The 19641-nt window shown below is 51.7% G+C and overlaps 1 protein-coding gene across 5 annotated transcripts in view; it reads left to right on the plus strand.

Annotated features, from left to right (window-relative positions):
• The first annotated feature begins 615 nt into the window (after nucleotides 1–615).
• The window catches only part of Slc13a3 (solute carrier family 13 member 3), a 76130-nt gene continuing 57104 nt past the window's right edge, over nucleotides 616–19641 (plus strand). For 4 of the 5 annotated variants that reach the window (XM_004858105.4, XM_087197776.1, XM_021239085.2 and 1 more), the window contains exon 1: nucleotides 616–773. In XM_004858105.4, the coding sequence (XP_004858162.1) occupies nucleotides 663–773 (111 nt within the window). In that variant the 5' untranslated portion in view covers nucleotides 616–662. Of the gene's footprint in view, nucleotides 774–6268; nucleotides 6594–19641 lie in introns of those variants that run through there. The other variant, XM_004858107.3, reaches the window with a different exon arrangement.

The following is a 19641-nucleotide window of genomic DNA, read 5'->3' on the forward strand; positions in this document are numbered from 1 at the left end:
CTAATCATGAGAGAACCACGTCTCCCAGGGGTGGCTCTCCCGCACCTTTGTCCAGGGGGAAGGAACTCCAGCCCACAGTTTGGGGGGAAATCAGAACAACAGTATCAAGGGCAGTAACCACTCCGCCACTAAGCACTTGCTCTGCCAGGCACTGCGTAAGCATCTTAACGTGCGTCGCCTCATTTACTAACCTCATGGCTGGCAGGGCCTAGGGTTAAAATCGCTCCCGCTTTCACCACGAGCTCCCTGGGGCCCAGAGCTCCATTGGTTGCTCAAGGCCACGCACTACGTGGCAGAGCCAGGATTTGAACTCAGGTAATACTAATAAGCGCCTTAATCCCCACAAGGTCCTTATCGTCCGTTTCACAAGCGAGTAAACAGGGATGAGGAAAGGTTAAGCCAGCGGTCCCAGGACACCGAGCCGGAAGCGGCGATGCTTAAACCCAAGGCCGCGCTCCCTGCGGGCTGGGTCGCTGCGCCCCGGACCTCGCCTGACTTTCCCACCGCGGTCTAGGGAGGAGACCGCCGGCCTCCCAGTCCCGGGGAGGAGTGGAGGAGGGCGGGTCCCGGAGCCCAGTCCCCTCCCAGGCCCTCCCCCGGCTTTAAGCCCCCGCCGGCCGCGAGCGGGCAGTACCGGGTGCCCGGCGCCCGGGATCGCGCGGATGGCAGCGCTCGCGGCGCTGACCAAGAAGGTGTGGAGCGCGCGGCGCCTGCTGGTGTTGCTGCTGGCGCCGCTGGCTCTGCTGCCGGTGGTCTTCGCCCTGCCGCCCAAGGTAACGCCTCCCGGCCTGCGCCCTGCCGCCGTGGCCGGACCCTTTCCTCCGGCAGGGCACCGCAGGTTTCCTGGATCGAGAGCTCCCTCCCCTCTAACCTGCCTCTGGGAGCGCCAGGCTCTCCTTCCTGATGCCTTGCTACCCTGTGTCCCACCTCGCCTTCGGGATCTTCCCACGTCCAGGAACTGACTTGTTCTGAGCTCTAAGTACTATGTATTTAGCGCTGCGTTGCACCTTTCTCTCCCCGGTCAGAATGAGGCTGTCAAGTTGTACGACCTGAAGCAAGTCACTTGACCTCTCTGAACTTTAATTTACTCATATGTAAGAATGGGGGAAATGATAGTATCAATCCACAGCCTCGTGGTGAATATAAATGAAGCAACATATGTAATCCCTTAGAACCAAGCCCAGTACACAGTAACTGGCCTTCCTCACACTGGCTCCTTAGGTGCAGGGACAGCGAAGGTTAAATGTGTGCTTACTTAGGGTGAGGCTGTACCTTAGGTGCATCACCTTTTAAAATCCTCATTGTGGCCCTCAGAGGAGAAGATGATCTACCCTCATTCTCCAGAGGTGAAAACCAAGGCTGAGAGAAGTGGCATGCTCAGAGTCACACAGCAAGGGACAAGGGAGGAGAGGACTCTGGCTTGTCAGAATCCGGAGCTCTCGCTCTTTCTGCACGTCCAAACCAATCATCTCTGAAGATCAAAAGCTGCAAGCTGAGGGTCAGGAGTCTGGATGAAAATGGTGTTAGAGGTCCCCACGGGTGCCTCACCTGTGCCCGCCCCCCGCCGTGGGGCATTGTGAGAGGCACCAGGCTCAGAAGCCGCCTCTAACCTGAGAAGTTGCTTCGCTCGCTCAGTGAGACACTAAGCGCTCACAGAGTTGAAAGTGAAGAGGAGGTGTCATTTACCAATGTCCTGGTCCACTGAGACAAAGGGGAGTTCAGGAGGACTTGGCTTCCTTGGGGACCCGGAGTGAGGCGGTGGTAACAGGTTACTGGGGCCACTGGGACTGAGACAGCACTTTCAGTGGTGGGGAATTATCTAAGCTATCAGACTTTCTTGATTTGGCAGAAAAAAGATAAATGATAGAATAAGGGTTAGGTCACTTTTTGAGACTCATCCCAAGAGGTCTACCCACCAGGGTCCTTGAGCCAACCTCCTTTCCTCTTCGGGCCTCACTTTCCTTCTCTTTAACACAGGCTGGTCACCACCCTGTCTTCTGGGACAGATGTGAGAAGTGGATTAAGGCTTGTTGCAGCATCTTGGTGGAAGAGAGGGGGAAGGATGCGCCTGAGCTGGAGCCTCTGACTCAGGCAGAGCTGGGGAAGGAGACTCACAGGGCATAGGATCTCTGTCCCCAAGGGGAGTTGACAGCTGCTCCTGTTCCATGCTCTGGCAAGATCCTGACTCAGGGCAGACTCCTGAGTGAGGGGCTGGAGCCCCGGGCTGTCTGAGGGTCCCTGGAGAGAAGAGTGACACTTCCAATGGCAGACAGCAGCACTGGGCATGGGCTGGTCCTCTGCGTCTTGCCCTGAGGTGTGCACAGGTGGGGTGGGACTGCAGTGGCAGCCATGAGTGCAGTGGCCCCTGTGATGGCCATCAGCCTGATAAGAACGTGTCCTCCTGACCACCTGGCTCTTCCTCTATTGCTGACACCAAGCTAGAGCTTAGCTTCTCGAGTACTGTCCCATACAGTGTCCCCCACAACCTGGGAGGCAACTGCTATCTGCATTCCTTGTGGACAAGTGAGGAAACGGAAACTCAGCAAGGTTGGGTGACTTGCTCAAGGTCATGCAGCTGCTCCAAAGCCACAATACAGTGTCTGCTTCTAACTGCTGTGCTTTACATGCTTCCCTTGGTCATAAATCAGCCAGGACCACTCCGTGTGCCCTGTAGGTCCCTGGTGGGGGCTCTGTGTGGCCTAGATGTCACTGCCTTGAAGTGGCTGATAAAGCAGGGCCTCCCCTCAGGAGGCTGGTCCTTCTGCTGGGGCTGGGGAGTTTGAGCTCCTTCCAAATCTCTGTTGGCATTCCTGAAGCCCCCTCCCACATGGAATCTCCTCACACCCTGTAGAATTGCCCTTGTTATATTCTGGGCAATGTTAAGAACTGACATGTTTCTCCCCTGAGGGGCGATGTGAGCAAAGCACCTTCAGAGAGCACTGCCCTGTTCTTTGCTGACAAAGGTCTTGCTACGTGCAGGCAGTGGCAAGGCTGCTCTTACCTTGCCCCAACCTGCACTGCCCCCAAAGGCTGGGGTCTAACTTTAAAATGTTCTCTCTGGGCAAAAATGCAGCTCCAGTGTAAGTATCTGCAGCATCTGCCCCATTCCCAGGCTCTGGCCACTTCTGAGTCTCTAGGTCACTCAGGCATTCTGAGCCACCAGTACAGGCTGTGTTACACATATGGAATCCTATAAAGCTTTGGAAAACTGTAGGTAATAGATCAGGAAAGACGGTCAGAAAGGCCACATGCTGAATGGTGTTGAGCCAGGGCACTGTCCCTCATTGGGCCTGGTTTTCACCTTGGTGACATCTCTAGACCAGAGATTCCACTAGTGTAATGTCCGAGGAGTCACTGTGGTTGAGAGAGGAGCTGGTCTGCAGAGAGGCTGCTGTCAAGTGTAGAGCAGGTCCTGGGGGAGCTGTCCTTGCATTCCGTCTTCTGGCCAGGATGGAGAGAAGAAGGGAGCCGAAGCCTGGAAAGCAGCAGCCGGAATCTCCAGGGCCACTGGGGATCCACTTGAGGCTCCGGAAAACAAGAGGCTGTCGGGGTCTGCCTCCAAGGGTGGCTATCTTGGGAACTGGAGATCTGGGGAGTGGTCTTGGATAGCTGGTGGGCACAGACAGGACTGTTAAAACAGGCTTGCAGAGAAGCACTGGCCCCATCTGTTTTCAAAGTTTGGCTCCTTTTCCTGCCTTGCATCCACCGGGAGCAAATTAAAGTGGTGGTCACAGCAAGTGTAAGGCTGCTTTGAGGAGGAGGAGGAGTCTGGGGACGTTCTAGGTGCAGCTGATACAGGATGCTGTGTAAGTTGTGCACTGAACAGGGGCCATGAGGAGATGAGCAAGGCTGAACCAGCCTGCACCCCGTGCCACACTGTGCCCTGGTGCCATCTGAGAAAGAGCCCTTTTCTAGTTTGCATCTGGGCCCATGGCAGACTTGTCCTGGGATCAGGATCTCCTCAGGGGATAGAGTACACCTGAAAGGTCAGGGTCTTTCTTTCTGACATGTGCCCGATTCCAGCATAAAGGTCATTGCATTCCCAGTCTTAGGCTTTGGGGTCAGAGCTGGATTCTCATTCTATAGGCTTGCTCTGTGAACTTGAACAGGCTGCTTTCCTTCCCTGGGCCTCAAATTCTTCCTTTGCAAATGACCACCGTGTCTTCCTGTTTACTATCTGGGTTCCATGAGATCTAATCTCTGGTGCCTGTACCGTAAATGTCTCCTTTGAACTCAATGCTGAAGGTGTGCCTTAGTGCTCCCGTTTTGCAGACCAGGAAACCGAGTCTCTGAGAAGTTACATGATGGAAAGCGCTTGGACCTTGCAGTTGGGTATGCTGGATTTGGAAATGACAAAGAGAAGAGGACTCCTGGAGTTCCTGGGCCTCAGTCTCTTCATTTGGGAAGTGGAGAGAGCCTCTATCCCCTGGGTGGGTCTGTTCTGAGAATTACACATTTTAGCCCATTACTTTCCATAGCAGCCTAAAGAAATAGCAATAGTGATTATCTTTAGAGGCACAGAGAAGTTAAGCAATGTTCATGCTGCTGCTAACTACTAGGACTCCTCTTCCTCCTCTGACAAGCGTGTGAGTGAGGCTGGCTGCCGGCCCCTGCTCCGTGGTGTCCTCATCACTGCAGATGGTGGCCCAGGTCCCGAGCCTGTGTGCCTCGCTGTGTCTGGGAGGGAGATGAGTGCATCATCTTGCCAGCCCAGTGCACTCACAAGGGTCCTGACAGGAGGAGGCAGAGCCAGAAGGGAACCAGATGATGTCTAAGGGATGCAGGCGACCTCCAGGCTGTGGAGGCACAAGTGTGGAGCCTCTTCCGGTCCGGAGCTTCCCGGGGGGACCAACCTGTTGACACCTTACCTTTAGTGTAGTAAAAATGAGGTCAGACTTCTCACCTCTGAAGCAGTGTCACTGAAACCCTTGCGTTGCCTTACATCCCTACATTTGGGAGAATTTGTTACAGCAGCAATAGGAAGCGAGTCTGTGGCAGGACCATTCCCAGACTGCTGCTTCCAGGAGGAGAGTGGCCAGTGCAGCCCCATCTCTGCCCTGAACTCGGGCATGCTAATTGCCCACAATTCACAGGCCTGACTCAACCTGTGAGCTCTCCATTCTTGGGATGCAAACCTCTATGTTCCCGAGAGATCTGGGCTTGGTGAAGAAATTACAGGCTTTGGAGTCCTTTCGGTATGAGCTCATCTCTGGTCCCTACCCTGATAAGCTGTGTGACTCAGGGAAAGAGTATTTACCTCTCTGTGCAGGTGCACTCTGGGAATGATCCCAGGGTCATCTGAGAGCTGAGGTTGGGTGCAGGGGATCCAGTGATGGGACAGGCTGTGCGGTTACCATAAGGCTCTGGGGTCAGGCTGGCAAGCCAAGAGGGCTTTCTGCCTTGGGTGGGTCTAGCATTGGAGTGGAATGGGGCGAGATGCAGAGAGGAAGGATGGGTACTCCTGGGAACACTGGATAATCTGAGGGGGTCTGGGCCATAGGAACCTCTCTCGTGGTCTGGTACCTAGCCCTGGGGTGACAAGGGTAGGCAGAGAGGGAGTCTGGATTGTCTGGTTTGCATAGGAAAGCATTGCTCGCAGCCTAATGGGTTACCATCTCTAGGGCCTGGCTAGCCCTGAGAGGTGCAGCCCCTCCAGGATGTCCGAGCATCAAAGACAGAAACTAGGAATCATGATTAGTGCTGCCGCCCACACCCCCTCCCCCTTCTCCCTGTGCTTCAGCCTCATAGGCCCTTTGGTTCTTCAGATCCTTCCTGCCTCAGCGTTGCACTTGTTGTTCCCTGGAATGCTTTTGCTCCTGACCTTCTCTGGTCATTTAGGCTTCGCGCCAGTGGCAGCTTCTCCTAGGAGTTCTCTTTGGTGACTCCTTTGCAAGCACACTTGCCCTCCTCATCCCACAAAATACTCTCTGAAACAGCTTCCCGTTTTATTGCTCTCATGGCATTTGTTAATTTCAGTCTGAAAGGATCATTTCTTTGTTCAGCGTCTGCCTCTCCCAGGGGGCTATGAGCAACTTAAGGGCAGGGTCCATGTCTGTCATGGTCTTGTTGGCAACCCCCTGATCTAGAACAACATCTAGCGCATAGTATGCACTTAGCAAACAAGCACTGAATGAGTGAACTTGGAGTTTCAGGACACATCTGCTTTTTAAAATCTCAGATTGTGTCTGGATTTGTGGACCATTTGAGCCAAAATCAATGTTTTTAGCCTTTTCTTTTTTCAGCTGGGACAACTGAGGCCCGGAGTGGGAACGAAGGGACTTTATCTCAGTGTGGTGGTCCCAGAGCACTCATCCCAGCCCCCGTAAGTCCTCCCTACCAGGCTTGACTTGCTGCCTGGACCCAAGTGGGTGCACTGAGCCCTTGGCCGCTGAGCTGTTCCTCTGAGCCCCTGCCAACTTTCTGCTTTCTCTGAGTCCTGCCAGGTGTGTAAACAGGGTTCCTGGGGACGCCATAGGGAGCAAGATCGTGTTTCCTGACCCAGCTCCACGGGACAATGCCCTCTGGACAGATCACAGGATTTCCTGACACCCCAGACCTTGAAGACCCAGAGTCGGCACCCCAGCCAGGGCCAGGTATGCTGGGCCCAGGAACAAGTCTCACATGTGTGCCCCAACTGCTCCACCCAGGAGCCCAAGACACACAAGTTCACACTGCCTCCTGGCAAACTGCTCCCCTCCCATGAGCCTCGATTTCCTCATCTGTAAAGTGGGCTTGATGAAATGCATCTGCTGGGAAAGCCAGAAGGCCTGGCATGCAGTAGGTGCTCAGGAAAGCATCACTGCTGTTGCTATTTTTTGCAAAATAGGGGTTCCAGTCTCTCTGCCCTGCCTGCTTGTCCCTGAAATTTGTAGGAGGAGGAAGAAGAGGAGGAGGGGTGGTCCCCACTGGATTATGACATTGGAGAAGGCCCTGAGAGGCCAGCATATCCCTGCTACCCAGCTGGCAGGGTTCCCTTCCCTTCCTTTTTGCTCCCATCCCCTTGGGGAGAGGGTTATCAGCAAGCTGGATAGATTTATCTTCAGCCACACTAAGCTCCCCTCCAGGAAAATGTCAGTCCCGGAGTGGCTATAGGAAGCAAGCTCAAGTTTGTTGATGTCCTGGGCCATGTACCCTCTTCTCTCACCCCAGGGCCTTCGTAAGAACTACCACTGACCCTCTAGAATGTCCTCAGGCCTGGGTGAGGTTCCAAGCACTCAGGATATGCTTCTTGGCTCATTGATGCTCCTCAGGGCTCTGGGGCACAGCAGTTATTATCTGTGGATGCAGATAAAGGAACTGAGGCCCGAGGTGATTCAGTCACTGCCCCAAGCTCCCACAGCTGGGAAGTGGTTGAGCTGGGATTCAAACCCCAGCATTCTGGCTCCAAAGTCTGTGTCCTCAGCCCTATTGTATGACTCAGGGCTGATGGACCCATTTTACAGAAGAGAAGGACGAGGCTCAGCGAGGTGAAGCTACACGCCTGGCACACCACAGCCCCACAGCCCTCGCATGCATGGTGAGCTCATGTTGATGAGCTCCTGCCTCATTAAAAGCTCATGCTCCTTCCTGGCTCAGGAGAGGCAAAGGGGAAGGAGCAGCTATGCAGGATAGGGTGAGGACATTGAGGAAGGCTTTCCTGAAGAGAGATGACCATTCAGACACGGGAGCTTTCTGGAGCCTGGACTTGAGGAGGTGTCGAGCATGGGGGAGGGGAGTTTGAGTCTCACTGCTTGGGTTCAAATCCTGACTTTGACCAACCATGTGACCTCTGGCCAGGTACTTAATGTCCGTGCCTCAGTTTTTTCATCTGATAAAGTAGGTAGGATAGCGACAGAGAATGCTTACACAAAGCTCCAAATTTCCTGGCTGCCTTCCCTGGCCCAGCGCCTGCTATGTCTCAAGCACATCTGTTCCCAGGGGACACTGGCTATATCCAGAGACAATTTCAATTGTTGCAACCAAGGTGTGGCACTACCAGCATCTCATAGGTGAAGCCCGGGGTTCGGTTATACACCCTACAATGCACAGGACAGCCCCCCACTGAGGATGCGCAGGCTTCGGATACCCTTGGTGCCATTCATTCAGCCCTGCAGGGCAGGTGCCATCATGGGTTCCTTGAGGGACATGCTGTGGGCACACTGCCTGGCTGTGGAGGGCCTGGGAGGGAGGAGAGGCTGAGGGTGCAGCTCCGGAGGAACACTTGCCTAGCATGTTCGAGGCCCTGCGTTCCATGCCCAGCTCTGAAAAAACAAAGAAGGAGAAGGAGATGTAGGGAGCATCCCAGGCTCCATGAAGCCCTCCCCAGATGCCAGTTCTAGCTCAACCCCACGAAGCTGGCCAGTCCTCTGCCCCCTGGGCTCTTTATGGGTGGGAAAGTGCCTTCCCCTTGGGAAAATAACAAAAGACAGCCTTGTTCCTCCTCCCACGGCCTGGGCTGTCCCTTGGCCTTACAATCGCCCTTGTACCTTCCTCTCTTGACCAGCACTGAAAGCTATTGGCTCTGGGGCCTGGGGTGAGGGTAGAAGGGAGGAGGGAAAATTCTTCCTGGCCCTTTAACTACTTCCTGCCCCCCCCATCTGTAGCCCCTCAGACTTCCCTGGAAGAAGCATTCAGGAGAATTCCCCATGGAGCCACTCTGCTATAAAATACAGAAAGGCTGGGTTCACTGGGCAGTGAGTCCTGTAGACTTGTCTGCTCTGCCCACATCTGGGCTGCTCCAGGCCTGGGCACCAGGCAGAGGCCTGATGTGGTGCTTGTTTGAGACCTCTTCCTTTTGGGGGCTCCAAGCACCATTCTGAGTGGACCTTGTCAGCCCTACTAATCTGAAAGTGAGCCTGGAAGACCTGACTCTTTCCTGCTCCTGATGTTTTTCTTGCTTTGGGGATGGAACTTGTTTCAGACCTCAGTTTTCTTTTTCTGGAAAAGGAGCCTGCCTCTCCCGGGCCAGTGTGTCCCCCAGACTCACTTCTATGGGAGAGTTGGGGAGGGATAAGATTGTGAGAGTAGGGACTTTAGCTTCCTGGACTCCAGGTCGCTCTCCCATTGCCTGGCTCTGTGACTATGGCCAAGCTACTTACCTCTCTGTGCCTCAGTTTCCTCCTCTGTAAAATGAGAGTACTGATAGCACCCGCCTAGCAGGGATGTTGAGAAGTTTGGCTCATACATCTAAGATGCTTAGGGCCATGCCTGACACCTAATCGATTGTATAACGGGCTGTTAGAAATGAGCCCATAGGCTTGCTAGTCTGCAGTGTGTTAGAGGGGGTGGGGCTGGTTCCTGAGGCCACCAGGATCCTCCCTTTACTCAATGGGCTCCAGGTTTTTTGGGCCTCCGTTTCCTCCCCCAAAATGGAATAAAGCTCACTTCCGAGAGGCTGCTGGAAAGATTAAATGAGATAGTGCTTATTCAGAGAAAAGTCTCAACAGGAATTCCCTTAGTGTTCTTGTTCTTTTTTTCTTTATAACTTTATTGAAACAATTTACACACAATAAAATGTACAACTCAATGGTTTTTAGTCTATTTACGGAGTTGTACAAGCAGCAGGTAGTCTAATTTCAGAACATTTTCATTATCCCCCAAAGAAACCACAGTTACCACCCCCCCAGCCTTAGACAACCACTAGTCGATTTTCCGTCTCTGAGTTTGCCTATTCGGGACATTTCCTATAATGGTATCATGCCTCCTGTGGTCTTTTGTGATGGTCTTCTTTGACTTAGCATGGTGTTTTTGAGGTGCATCCATGTTGTGGCATGTATCAGTGCTTCGTTTCTTTTTCTTTTTTAGTCTTTATTTTGATTGGTCCATGTTTGCTGTGCATGATGATCGCATGCCTCGTGGGGAGTTGGTGCGTGTCCATAACACAGCTTCATTCTCTTCATCCCACTCCATGTGTCATTCTTATTCTTGGCCCAAATTCCAGAGCCCAGGGACTGTGAGCAATGCAGGCTCAGTGTCAGAGGGGGCTGGGGACTCTGCAGGCCAGGCCAGCAGCAGGGGCCAATTCCCATCCCCCAGTTTCCGAGGATGCCTGGGTCGGGCCGGCTGCGCTGGGCAGCATGGGATGACTGAACTGCAGAGACATGGAGATGGGACAGGCAGACCTCAGTGCCCAGAAGCGGGGGCAGCACAGGATGTGGCCCTAGCGACTCTGCTCTGTGAGGGGAAGCAAGGCACTGCTCTTCCAGCCTCACTTTCCTCATGGGACAGATGGGGCAGTGTTGAGGATCCTAAAGTTCCTGCAAATAGTGAGGTACAAATAGACGCCTTGTCTGTCAAGTTCATCCTTGTACCCTCAGCTCCTGGCACACAGCACGTGCTTAATAAACAGGTCTTGGAGAAATATGGCATCAAAACAATTCTTTCTTCAGTGTTTCCCATGTGCCATGCACTGTCCTCAAAGGACCCATATAGTCAGTCAAAAAGTATTAAGTGAGAACCTCTTAGGCACCAGCCACTCTTCCAAGGGGACGTGGTGGTGAACCCCAGTCACAAGTTCTCGTGCTTGATGACATTCTAGAGGGGGAGACAAAAGAACAGACCAGTGGATACAGAGGTGTGCTACAGTGCGTCAGGCAACACTGTGTGCATGGAGAGAACAAGCAGCGAGCTGAGGACTGGGCGGGGCAAGCTCAAGAGTCAGGAAGCTTGCACTGGAACAGGAACATTTGAGCACAAACCGGAAGGAGGTGAAGGAGTGAGCCTGGGCATCTGCAGAGAAAAAGCATTCCAGGAGGAGGGAAGAGCAGGTGCGAGGGTCATGAGGCGAGAACACAGTGGTGTTCAGGGGACAGCCAGTGACCTTCCTCAGTCCTGAAGGCAGCCTCGCCCAGGACACTGACTTCTGGCCCCTGCTCACCGAGGCCCTCTAGAAAAGTCTAGGGTTTTTTGTTCGTTTGTTTGCTTTTGGTTTTTTAGGCAGGGTCTCACTAAGTCATTAAATTGCCCAGGCTAGGCTCAAACTTGTGATCCTCCTGTCTCAGCTACCCAGAGTGCCGAGATCACAGGCATGCACCACCACTCCCACCTCTAGACGGGCTGTGAAGGCTCATCTCACCAGGTGACTTCAGGTGGGGTTCCACTCCAGCCTGGGAGAGGCTCCCGAAAGGCCAGGCCTCCCCTGTCCGAGAGGAGCAGGGCCTATAGATGCTACCCCCCTGCTCCACACTGGGAGCTGAAGGAGCTGTTGGACATCCAGGGAAACCGAGGCACTGAGAGGGGAAACAGCTGCCCAAGGTCACACAGTGAGTCAGCTTCTTTTCCCCAAAGCTTGTGTTGTGTCCTCTCGGGGCTGAGTCGGGCATGGGTGTTGCTGGGCCGGGAACCTATCCCCACCCACCTGCCAGCTCGTGAATGATTACTGAGGCCTGGCAGCCGCAGGGTGTGAGCCACCCCGGGAACACTTTTACTGAGTGGCTGCCAGAGCCTGAACTTGTCAGAACACCTGCTAATGAGTCCAGGGGTCTAACACTGGCTCCAGAGCAGGGTAGAGGACGCAGGCGGCTGGGCCCAGAGGTCTCCTGGGAACGATCCCCTCTTCCCACCACCTCCTCCCTGATGATGTCTCGGGCCCAGATGGACGTTGGTGGCCCCAGTCTCTCCCTTTGGCAAGTCCTAAAGGAACAGACCTAGGCAGGATGGGCAAGAGCTGCAAAGCACTTTCTGTGGAGCAGGCGTCTATCCTTTGATTTCTTCCAGGAGAACTTAGTAGAGGGGAGGAACTAAAGGCACAGAAGCCATAAGGGGCTTAATGCACACAGAACCTGTGCAGAGCAAGTGCCTGGTAAATGCTGGCAGTGCCCTACACTGTGCTTCTTATCGCAGAAGAAGCAAGGCCAAGGCCCTGGGCTCAGACTACGATGGCAGGAGCATGGCTTTGTCCCTTGCTAGATGTGCACATGTGTGCAGAGAAGCCACCGAACCTCTCTGTGCCCAGGGCTGTGGTGGTGAGCAAGTGAGGTAATATGTGCCAAAGCGTGGCTGAGCACCTGGCACGCACTGAGCCTTCACTATTCTCTCCTGTCCTTTACACTGAGGCAGAGTGACTCTGAGTGACTCCTGTAGATTCTCAGAGCCATGGTAAACTGAGCCACCTGTACAGGGATGTGTAGCTGCCTCCTGGAGCTGAGTGGAGTTCAATAAAGGAACCCAGGGAACCAGGCCTGGTATGTAGTAAGTGCTCAGCGCATGCAGTCACCTCCCATACCTGTGATGTGGCACTGTGGTGACAGAGGCAGCTGCTCAAGAGGCTGGGGTAGAAATGATCCCACTATCACCCACCATTGAAGAATGGCCACATCCACATGCCTTTTCATCCCCCTCCGGTGTTCTCCAAAGAGGGCCTACTAACACCCTAGCTTCCTTCAGAAGCTTGCAGCTTGTACAGGGTGGAGCTGGGTTTGCATGTGGGACTGTGTAACTCCTCCTGGCCTTGTCCTTTGGCCTTAGCTGCTGTCATTAGCCCCCAGCTTCCAAGTGGCAGTTCCAGGCAAGATGTTTCTTGGCCTCGCACACAGGGTTCTGTTGCGTTCTCTCTTGTCACCTCTAGGCCTGCATGTGATGTGCATTGGTATTTGCATAGCACCTAGAATCACTGACTTCATCCCCAAATGACAGACCGGAAGTGCCTTGGGGATCTTGGGATGGAACATCTAATGTAAAGGGGCAAGAGATGAGCTCACAGTCAGCAAGCTCATGGGGAGAAGGGTGTGGGCATCTGGCTCTGTGCCATGCACTGCTCCCAGTGCTCAGTCTACACTGCCACAGTCAGTCATCACAATAAGAGTTCTATGAGGTTGGAATTTTTCTCAGTATTATTATCATCACTCTCCTTTTATAGATGAGGAAACTGAGAAACAGGATTAAATCACTTGTTCTACAAAACGGTAGAAGCAGGATTCAAACTCAGGGACTCTCACATCCAGTGTCAATGAATAGCCCCTAGGATACTCTGGTTCTTGACATCAGGTCTAGTTTTCAACCCCCATCTCCAGTTCCCTGTCCCCTGCTCTTCCCATGGATCCCTGCAGCTCTGCTTCTTGGGGCCCCAGACCACTGTGGTGAGTCTGTGATGCCATCGTTCCTGCCCTATCTGCGAGCCAATTGAGGTCAGAATAGGGCAGTGGCTGGGCCAAGATCATACACCCCAGTGGCGGGTGCTGAGTCCCAAGGCTGCAAACTCTGCATGGCTCTGGAGGGGTGGCCTTGGCTGGGCTGGCAGAAGACACCATGGAGCTGATGCTGCTTCTGCCAGCTGCAGTTCCAAGTTCAGGCCTGCTCTATGCACTCTGGGGAGTGCACCTTGAGGAAGTGGAAGGAAGGCACCACTATACTGTGGGCTTTGCCCTCGGGCCTGTTCCACGAAAGGCTGGCCGGCTCTCTACCTGGCAGGGGCCACTGGCACCTGCCAAGAGCCCAGTCACAGCCCAGCCCCTGGCAACATACCTGCTACAGCCCAGAAGAGCAGGGGCCAGGGAAGGAGACAGTAGTGGAGGAGACAGTGTCCTGAAAGCCCCTGCCTTTGGGCCTGAAGAAGAGACAGACTCTCTCTTTTCTCTCCTGGGTGCAAGGGACAAGCAAGCTGGGCATTAGAGAGAAGGCTGCTTCGTGTCTGCCAGGAAATCATTCCCCAGCTCAAAAATTAACCACCTGACATGGCGTTTTCCTTTTCCCTCCTTCCCTCCCCACCTCTGCATGCTTGGCCTGTAGACTTTAATCCCTGTGCTAATGTATTGGCTAAGCCTAGGAATGTGGGATTTCTGTGGTGGGGAGATTATAAAGCTTCCTGTAAGCAAAACAGTGAGTGTATCCGGGTTGATTGGCAGGGTTTGGGCTGAATCAGGCACTGTGACCAACTGCCCACTTCCACCCTGTCCTTGCTCCCCTCGAGGGCCAGGACCAGAGTGAGCCAAGTGAGGCATCCATGGAGCCAGTTCTGTGATGTGCACCTGCCACAGGGTCTATGAAGAGATAGTGTGAGCAATGAGATGAGCAGGAACCTAGATGAAGAGTAAACAAAGGGCCCACCCTAGAAGCGTTGTTCGGGAGTAAGAGAAAGTGTTCAGCAGCTAGTTCTCTGTGAAGTATGAAAATCGTTAGAGGGCTGGGGATGTAGCTCAGTGGCTTCGCCGCCTGCTATGCAAGTGCAAGAAACCAAGTTCGATCCCCGGTACAAAAAAAACCCAAACCAAAACCAAAAAAAGTTAGAGAACTGATAACCTTTCTAAAACAAGTTTCAGAGCAAGAAATAAAAAGGTCTAAAGGGGCCAGGGTTGTAGCTCAGTGAAGAGCACTTGCCTAGCAAGTGTGACGCCTGGAGTTTGATCTTCAGAACCAGGGGGGAAGAAAAGAAGTAGAGAGAGATAAAAAAGAAGTGCTCAGTAAAAAAAGAAAAGTAAAGCCCTTAGATTATAAAATCCATATTAGAAACAGCAAAATAATTAAATAAATAAAAGCAAGAATGTTTATTTAAGCCATAATCAGGGATATGACATGCAGGCTAAAGAAGATTGAACAAAATGCAGTGGACAAGAAGAAGAAAAATGATCAATATGGAAGTTAAAGGGAATCCAATATCTGCACAATTGGTATCCCTGGAGGAGAAGACAACACAAAACAGAAAATACTAGAATCTTCAATAGAAGAAAACTTCTCTGAGACAAAAAACTAAAACATGTGCGGACTGAAAGAACATATTGTCTTCCACAAAAAGATTTACACAGCTTTATCAACACTGAGATGTACTGTGGTTGTGTTAATAGACCTGAGGCCTAAACAGACGTCTCACAGATATCCAGGCAAAAGGTTCAAGTGAGCTATAAGGGGGGAAAAGCCAGGCTGGAAGAAGCCATATTTCTGCTACACAATAATTAAATATCTATTCTTTCTCAGGAAAAGTATAACCTAAGAATTTCACCAAATACATTAATTTTCCACTCAAAAGATAACTTTCTTTTAAAAAATATATATCTGTTGTTAAATTTCACAAAATAGAGCTATGAATAAGCACAGATTTATTCATAGCCTCATACCTAAGATAACTCTCCATCAAGTACACATTTCAAAATGCTTTTGTGTACATTTATTCTAATGGAACCCTCTAGGACTTGGACATCCCAAAATGATTATTCCCAATTTGCAGAGAAACAAACTCAGGCTGAGAGTGTTCCATGGGTTTGCCCTAGAAATTCAGTGGAAACCCTACTGTCCCAAGGGTCTCTGATTCCCTAGAGGACTTCTGTACAGCAGACTCTTCTATGATGATGGAAATGTTCTGTCTGCTTGGTCCAAAATGGTAGACACCAGTCACGTGTGGCAGGTGAGCACTTGAAATGTGACTGTTGTCACTACAAACCTAGAATTTAAAATTCCATTTAATTTTAATAAACTTAAATAGCAGCATGTGCCCTGGAGCTACTGCATTTGTGCTGAATAAAACAGAGAATGTTTACTTGCACCATAATCAAGGGTATGATATACAGACCAGAGAGGATTGAACAAAATCAAGTGGGAAAGAAAAGAAAGAAAAGATGAACAAAATGATTAATATGCAAGCTAATGGAGACCCAACACCTGTGAGGTTTCTTGCTTGTGGACCTGGCTTCTAGGGGTGCGATGTCTCTTAGGTTTGGTTCTTGCCTTCTCCACCCCTAGAGGTAAAAGTGCCTGGCTTCAGAGGACAGAGGGAATCTGCTGGGGGGTGCAGAAAGATCCACCTGGAGTCACTTCTCTACCTATCCCAGCAAGCCTCCATTCTTTCAGGGAGCCTCTGGATAAAGGTGAGGGGGGACACTTCTGACCCTGAAGTGACCCAGAAAACGAGTGTGCAACATCAGATGCCTCCCCCATGCTCTGAACTTTAGAAGTTAGAATTCAAAGGAGCAGGGTGTGGGATCTCATGATCAACTCCTACCCTCCCCTGCCCTCAATGGCTCAGAGCAGACTCTGCTGTGCCAACGTAGAGACGGAAGCTCAGCGTGGCCATGTGCCTGGTCTGAGCTCACAGAACAGGGGCCTAGAGGCAGAAGTGGAGCGGATCCTGTGTGAGTGGAATGAAATCGGAAGCACCGGGCTCCCAGCCGTGATTTCAATGGCAACTAGGACTAGGAGTGATGACAGCGAGCGTCTCACATGCTCTCCATGGTCCTGACGAAAGCACTGCCTCTCCAGGCCTCAGTTTTTATACCTGTACAATGGAAATTTTAAAATAGGGCAGGGATTTTCAACACTGAGTCCTGATTTCTCCAGTAATTGGTTAACACTTTTTGTTTGTTTGTTTGTCTTTGAGACAGGGTCTCACTATGCAGTTCAGGCTGGCCTTGAACTCTCCACAATCCTCCTGCCTTAGGCTCCCGAGTGCTGGGATTATAGGTATGGACCACCATGCCTGGGACTTGGTCAACACTTTGACATTATATTCAGTCCTGTGCGTGTGTTCGTGTGCGTGTGTGTTTGCACTTTTCTGGGGTTTTCACTAGTTCCCAAAGGCACCCCTGACTCTGCCAATTAAAACTATTTTAATGAGAATTCATAAACCAGTGACTATGGGTTGGATACCCTTGGCAGATTTTTTTCTTTTTGGCTCACAATTGCCTTTTAATAGGGAAAAATTTTGAAGCTGTTAGATTTTACAAAACATAGTTTTAACCTTCTCTTGAAAAAAAATCAGGCTATCTGGCATCCTGGGACCCACATTCTCCATGGCAACAAGCAAGAAGCTGAGCAGCATTTGCTGGTCTGAAGGGGGCCTGTGCTCCACTTGCCAGTCCCCACCCCACCCTCCTGTACCCGCCAGTGTCAGCTGTACATTATCATCAACTTTGGGCACCGCCCTCTGAAAATAATGGTTTCGGGACCCACGGCACTGTCAGAAGTGCCAATCAGACTTGGGAAAGCAATGCGTCTCCTTTAGACCAGCTCACCTCGCTCATTACGTCACCCCTACCTTTGGTTCTGTAATGTCTGACTTGTCTCATTTATCCAGGCATTTAATAAATATCTTTTGAGGCACTGAGGGTACAGGTGAACAAAGCCAGACAAGAGCTTGTTTGCTTGGAGCTTATGGTATGGCGGGAGGAGAGATAATGACAAGGGAACCAACAGTAAGCTTCAGCTGATAGGGCTGGAGCAAAATGAAGCCCAACAAAGTGGGGCAGGTCACAGTCTAGGGTCATCAGAGGGGCTCCCTGAAGAGAGGCCTTCGAAGCGAAGCTGGACAACAAGGAGCCAGATGGGGAGGGATGAAGAGGACCAGGCAGAAGGGACAGACCCAGGGGTGGAGCACTTGGCCTGTCTGACCTCAGAGCATACAGCATCCCTTGGCATTTCACAGCCTCAGCTCTGGGGTCCCTGGCTTCAAGGCTCCCAGGAGAGTTTTCAGGCTCCTGGAAATCAGTTCTGTCCTCCCAGCTGGCAGGGGTGGGGTGGGGGTGAGCAGCAGCAGCAATTATTAATTCTCCACCGGATGCCTGGCACCCAGCTGGCAAATCCATTTGCCCACAGGAAGCTCTGCTGGGCAAGGAAGCTATTTGGGGTCATCCTGGCACCGTGCCAATCCCTAGCCAGCAAGGTAGCAAAGCACTTTTGACTTACTTGCTGCCAAAGCCCCATATGGGCCGAGGATTTAGTTCCCCACTCCTGCCTTTCCTAGGTCTGCTCCCAGCACATGTGCTGTATCTGGAGTCATTCCTCTACAGAGTGCTGCTGTCAGCATCCTGTTGGAAGCACCGTGAGAAAAGAGAGGGAGGGAGGGAAAGGAGGGAGGGGGAGAAAGAGAGAAGGAGAGACAAAACAGGAGAGGGGAATGGAGAGGGGAGGAAGGGACAAGGAGGAGAGGAGGGAAGAGGGGAGCAGAGGGAAGGAGAGAAGAGGAAGTGGAGGAAGACAGGCCTGAGACTCAGAGCCTTTGAAAGGGGACTTTTATCACCAGAATGCAGCAGTGCATTTCCCCCCATTTATGCAATGTATGGAATGGGTGCATTGCACAGAGGAACCCACAAGCCATCACCCCAAAAGCAGATGTATTCAAAATTTATGCCAGTTTTGTTCATAGTAGCCCCACACTGGAAATAATTCACATGTCTACCAGCAGAGTGTGTGCAGATAATTGCCACATCTTCACAGAACAGAGCACTACTCAGCAATAAAAGAGTGGGGGACCCATGCACCCACTGTGTGTGAATGTCACAGAGTTTATACTGAGCCAAACAGCCAGATGCAAGCGTTCTGTTGATGGAAAGTCCAAGAATAGACAGACCCATCGCCAGAGGTAGAAATCATAGCTGGAGGGCATTTTGCAGAGGTGAGGGACAGCCTGAAAGGGCCACAGGGGCGTGTTCCAGGTCTAGATCTGATTGGGGTGGTGATATATGTGATGCATATTTGTAAAAACGCCTTGAACTGCACACTTACAGTGGGTGCATTTTATTGCTTGTGCACTGTAGATCAATAAAGCTAAGGTTTTAAGCAGTCATGCTCATTTTTTCCCCCAGCCATTGTGATGTCTTATTTCCAGTGGGGGAAGGTCTTTCCCTGTTACTTGGGAAGAAACCCTTGCAGATGCATGACTTTATCATTCCTGAGGCACAAATAAAACCCCCAGTGGCTTTGGTATGTGAACAGGTCTCGATTCCAAAACTGGAAGGGTAAGCTCCAAGGGGGCAATTACAATGTGGAACTTGATTCCAAGTGAAGGCTTCCTCTGCCCTCCCTGGTCTAGAAGCTGGGGAGGGGGGGCGGTGAACAGGAAGAGGAGGGTCCTTGTCTCTGAGGACCCCATGCATGGGAACTCTTTTGGGGGTGTCCAGCATCACTTAGGAGCAGACCTCCCGAGTAGAGTCCTAAAGTGGCCTGGGCTGAAGGGCTCTCCTCATGACCATACCTGGTCCTTCTCCCACCTCTGTGGTATGGGCCCAGTGAGTGTTCGGATAAAACACAGGATGGTCACCTCCTTTTGAACTGAAACAATGAATCATTTTTAGGCATAAGTATATCCCAAATATTACATGGGACAAACTTATGCTAAAACATTATTCATTGCTTATTCATCCCAATGCTGATTGGATATTTGGGAAGAGCTGTTTGCCCTCTCCCATACCTGCTTTGCTGGCGGGAATGCCAAGAGCAGAGCAGAAGCTCTGGAGTCAGCACCCCTGACTTACGCTCAGCAGGCTGCCCACACTCACCAGCTCCGGGACCTTGGCCAGATGAGTCACTCTGTGCCTCAGTGGCACAGAGATAATTTGGAAACTACTTCAGTCCCGCTGAGGTAGTGCAGTGCAGTAGTTGGAATCGTGTCGGGCATATAGCAAGTTCTCAGTAAGAGTTGGGTTATGAGTATTACATTATTGTTTGGTGGAGGTAGTGGTGGTGGTGGTGTTGCTGTCCTATGAAGGAGGGGGTTAGAGTTCCCAGGATTGTTTTCTGGAGAAAAGGAGCAAGAACTAGAGGAAGAGGCTTCTGGGATAGAGGCTCAGGAGGGAATGTGATGGTTTTCAGAGCAGGTCGTGCAGGCCAGAGGAGAAGAGACAGAGAGAAAGGAAGGGCAAGGACAAGACAGAGAGGATGAAAGATGCTCTTTTGGCTTAGGAATGTGAGAGATTAAGACATGCTAGAGGGGGAAAAAAAGGAAGGGGAATTTGAGAAGAG

This window comes from Heterocephalus glaber, unplaced genomic scaffold (assembly GCF_053883595.1).
Source record: "Heterocephalus glaber isolate CG9 unplaced genomic scaffold, H.glaber_assembly_v1.0 deba00001673, whole genome shotgun sequence".
NCBI classification, from domain to species: Eukaryota; Metazoa; Chordata; class Mammalia; order Rodentia; family Bathyergidae; genus Heterocephalus; species Heterocephalus glaber.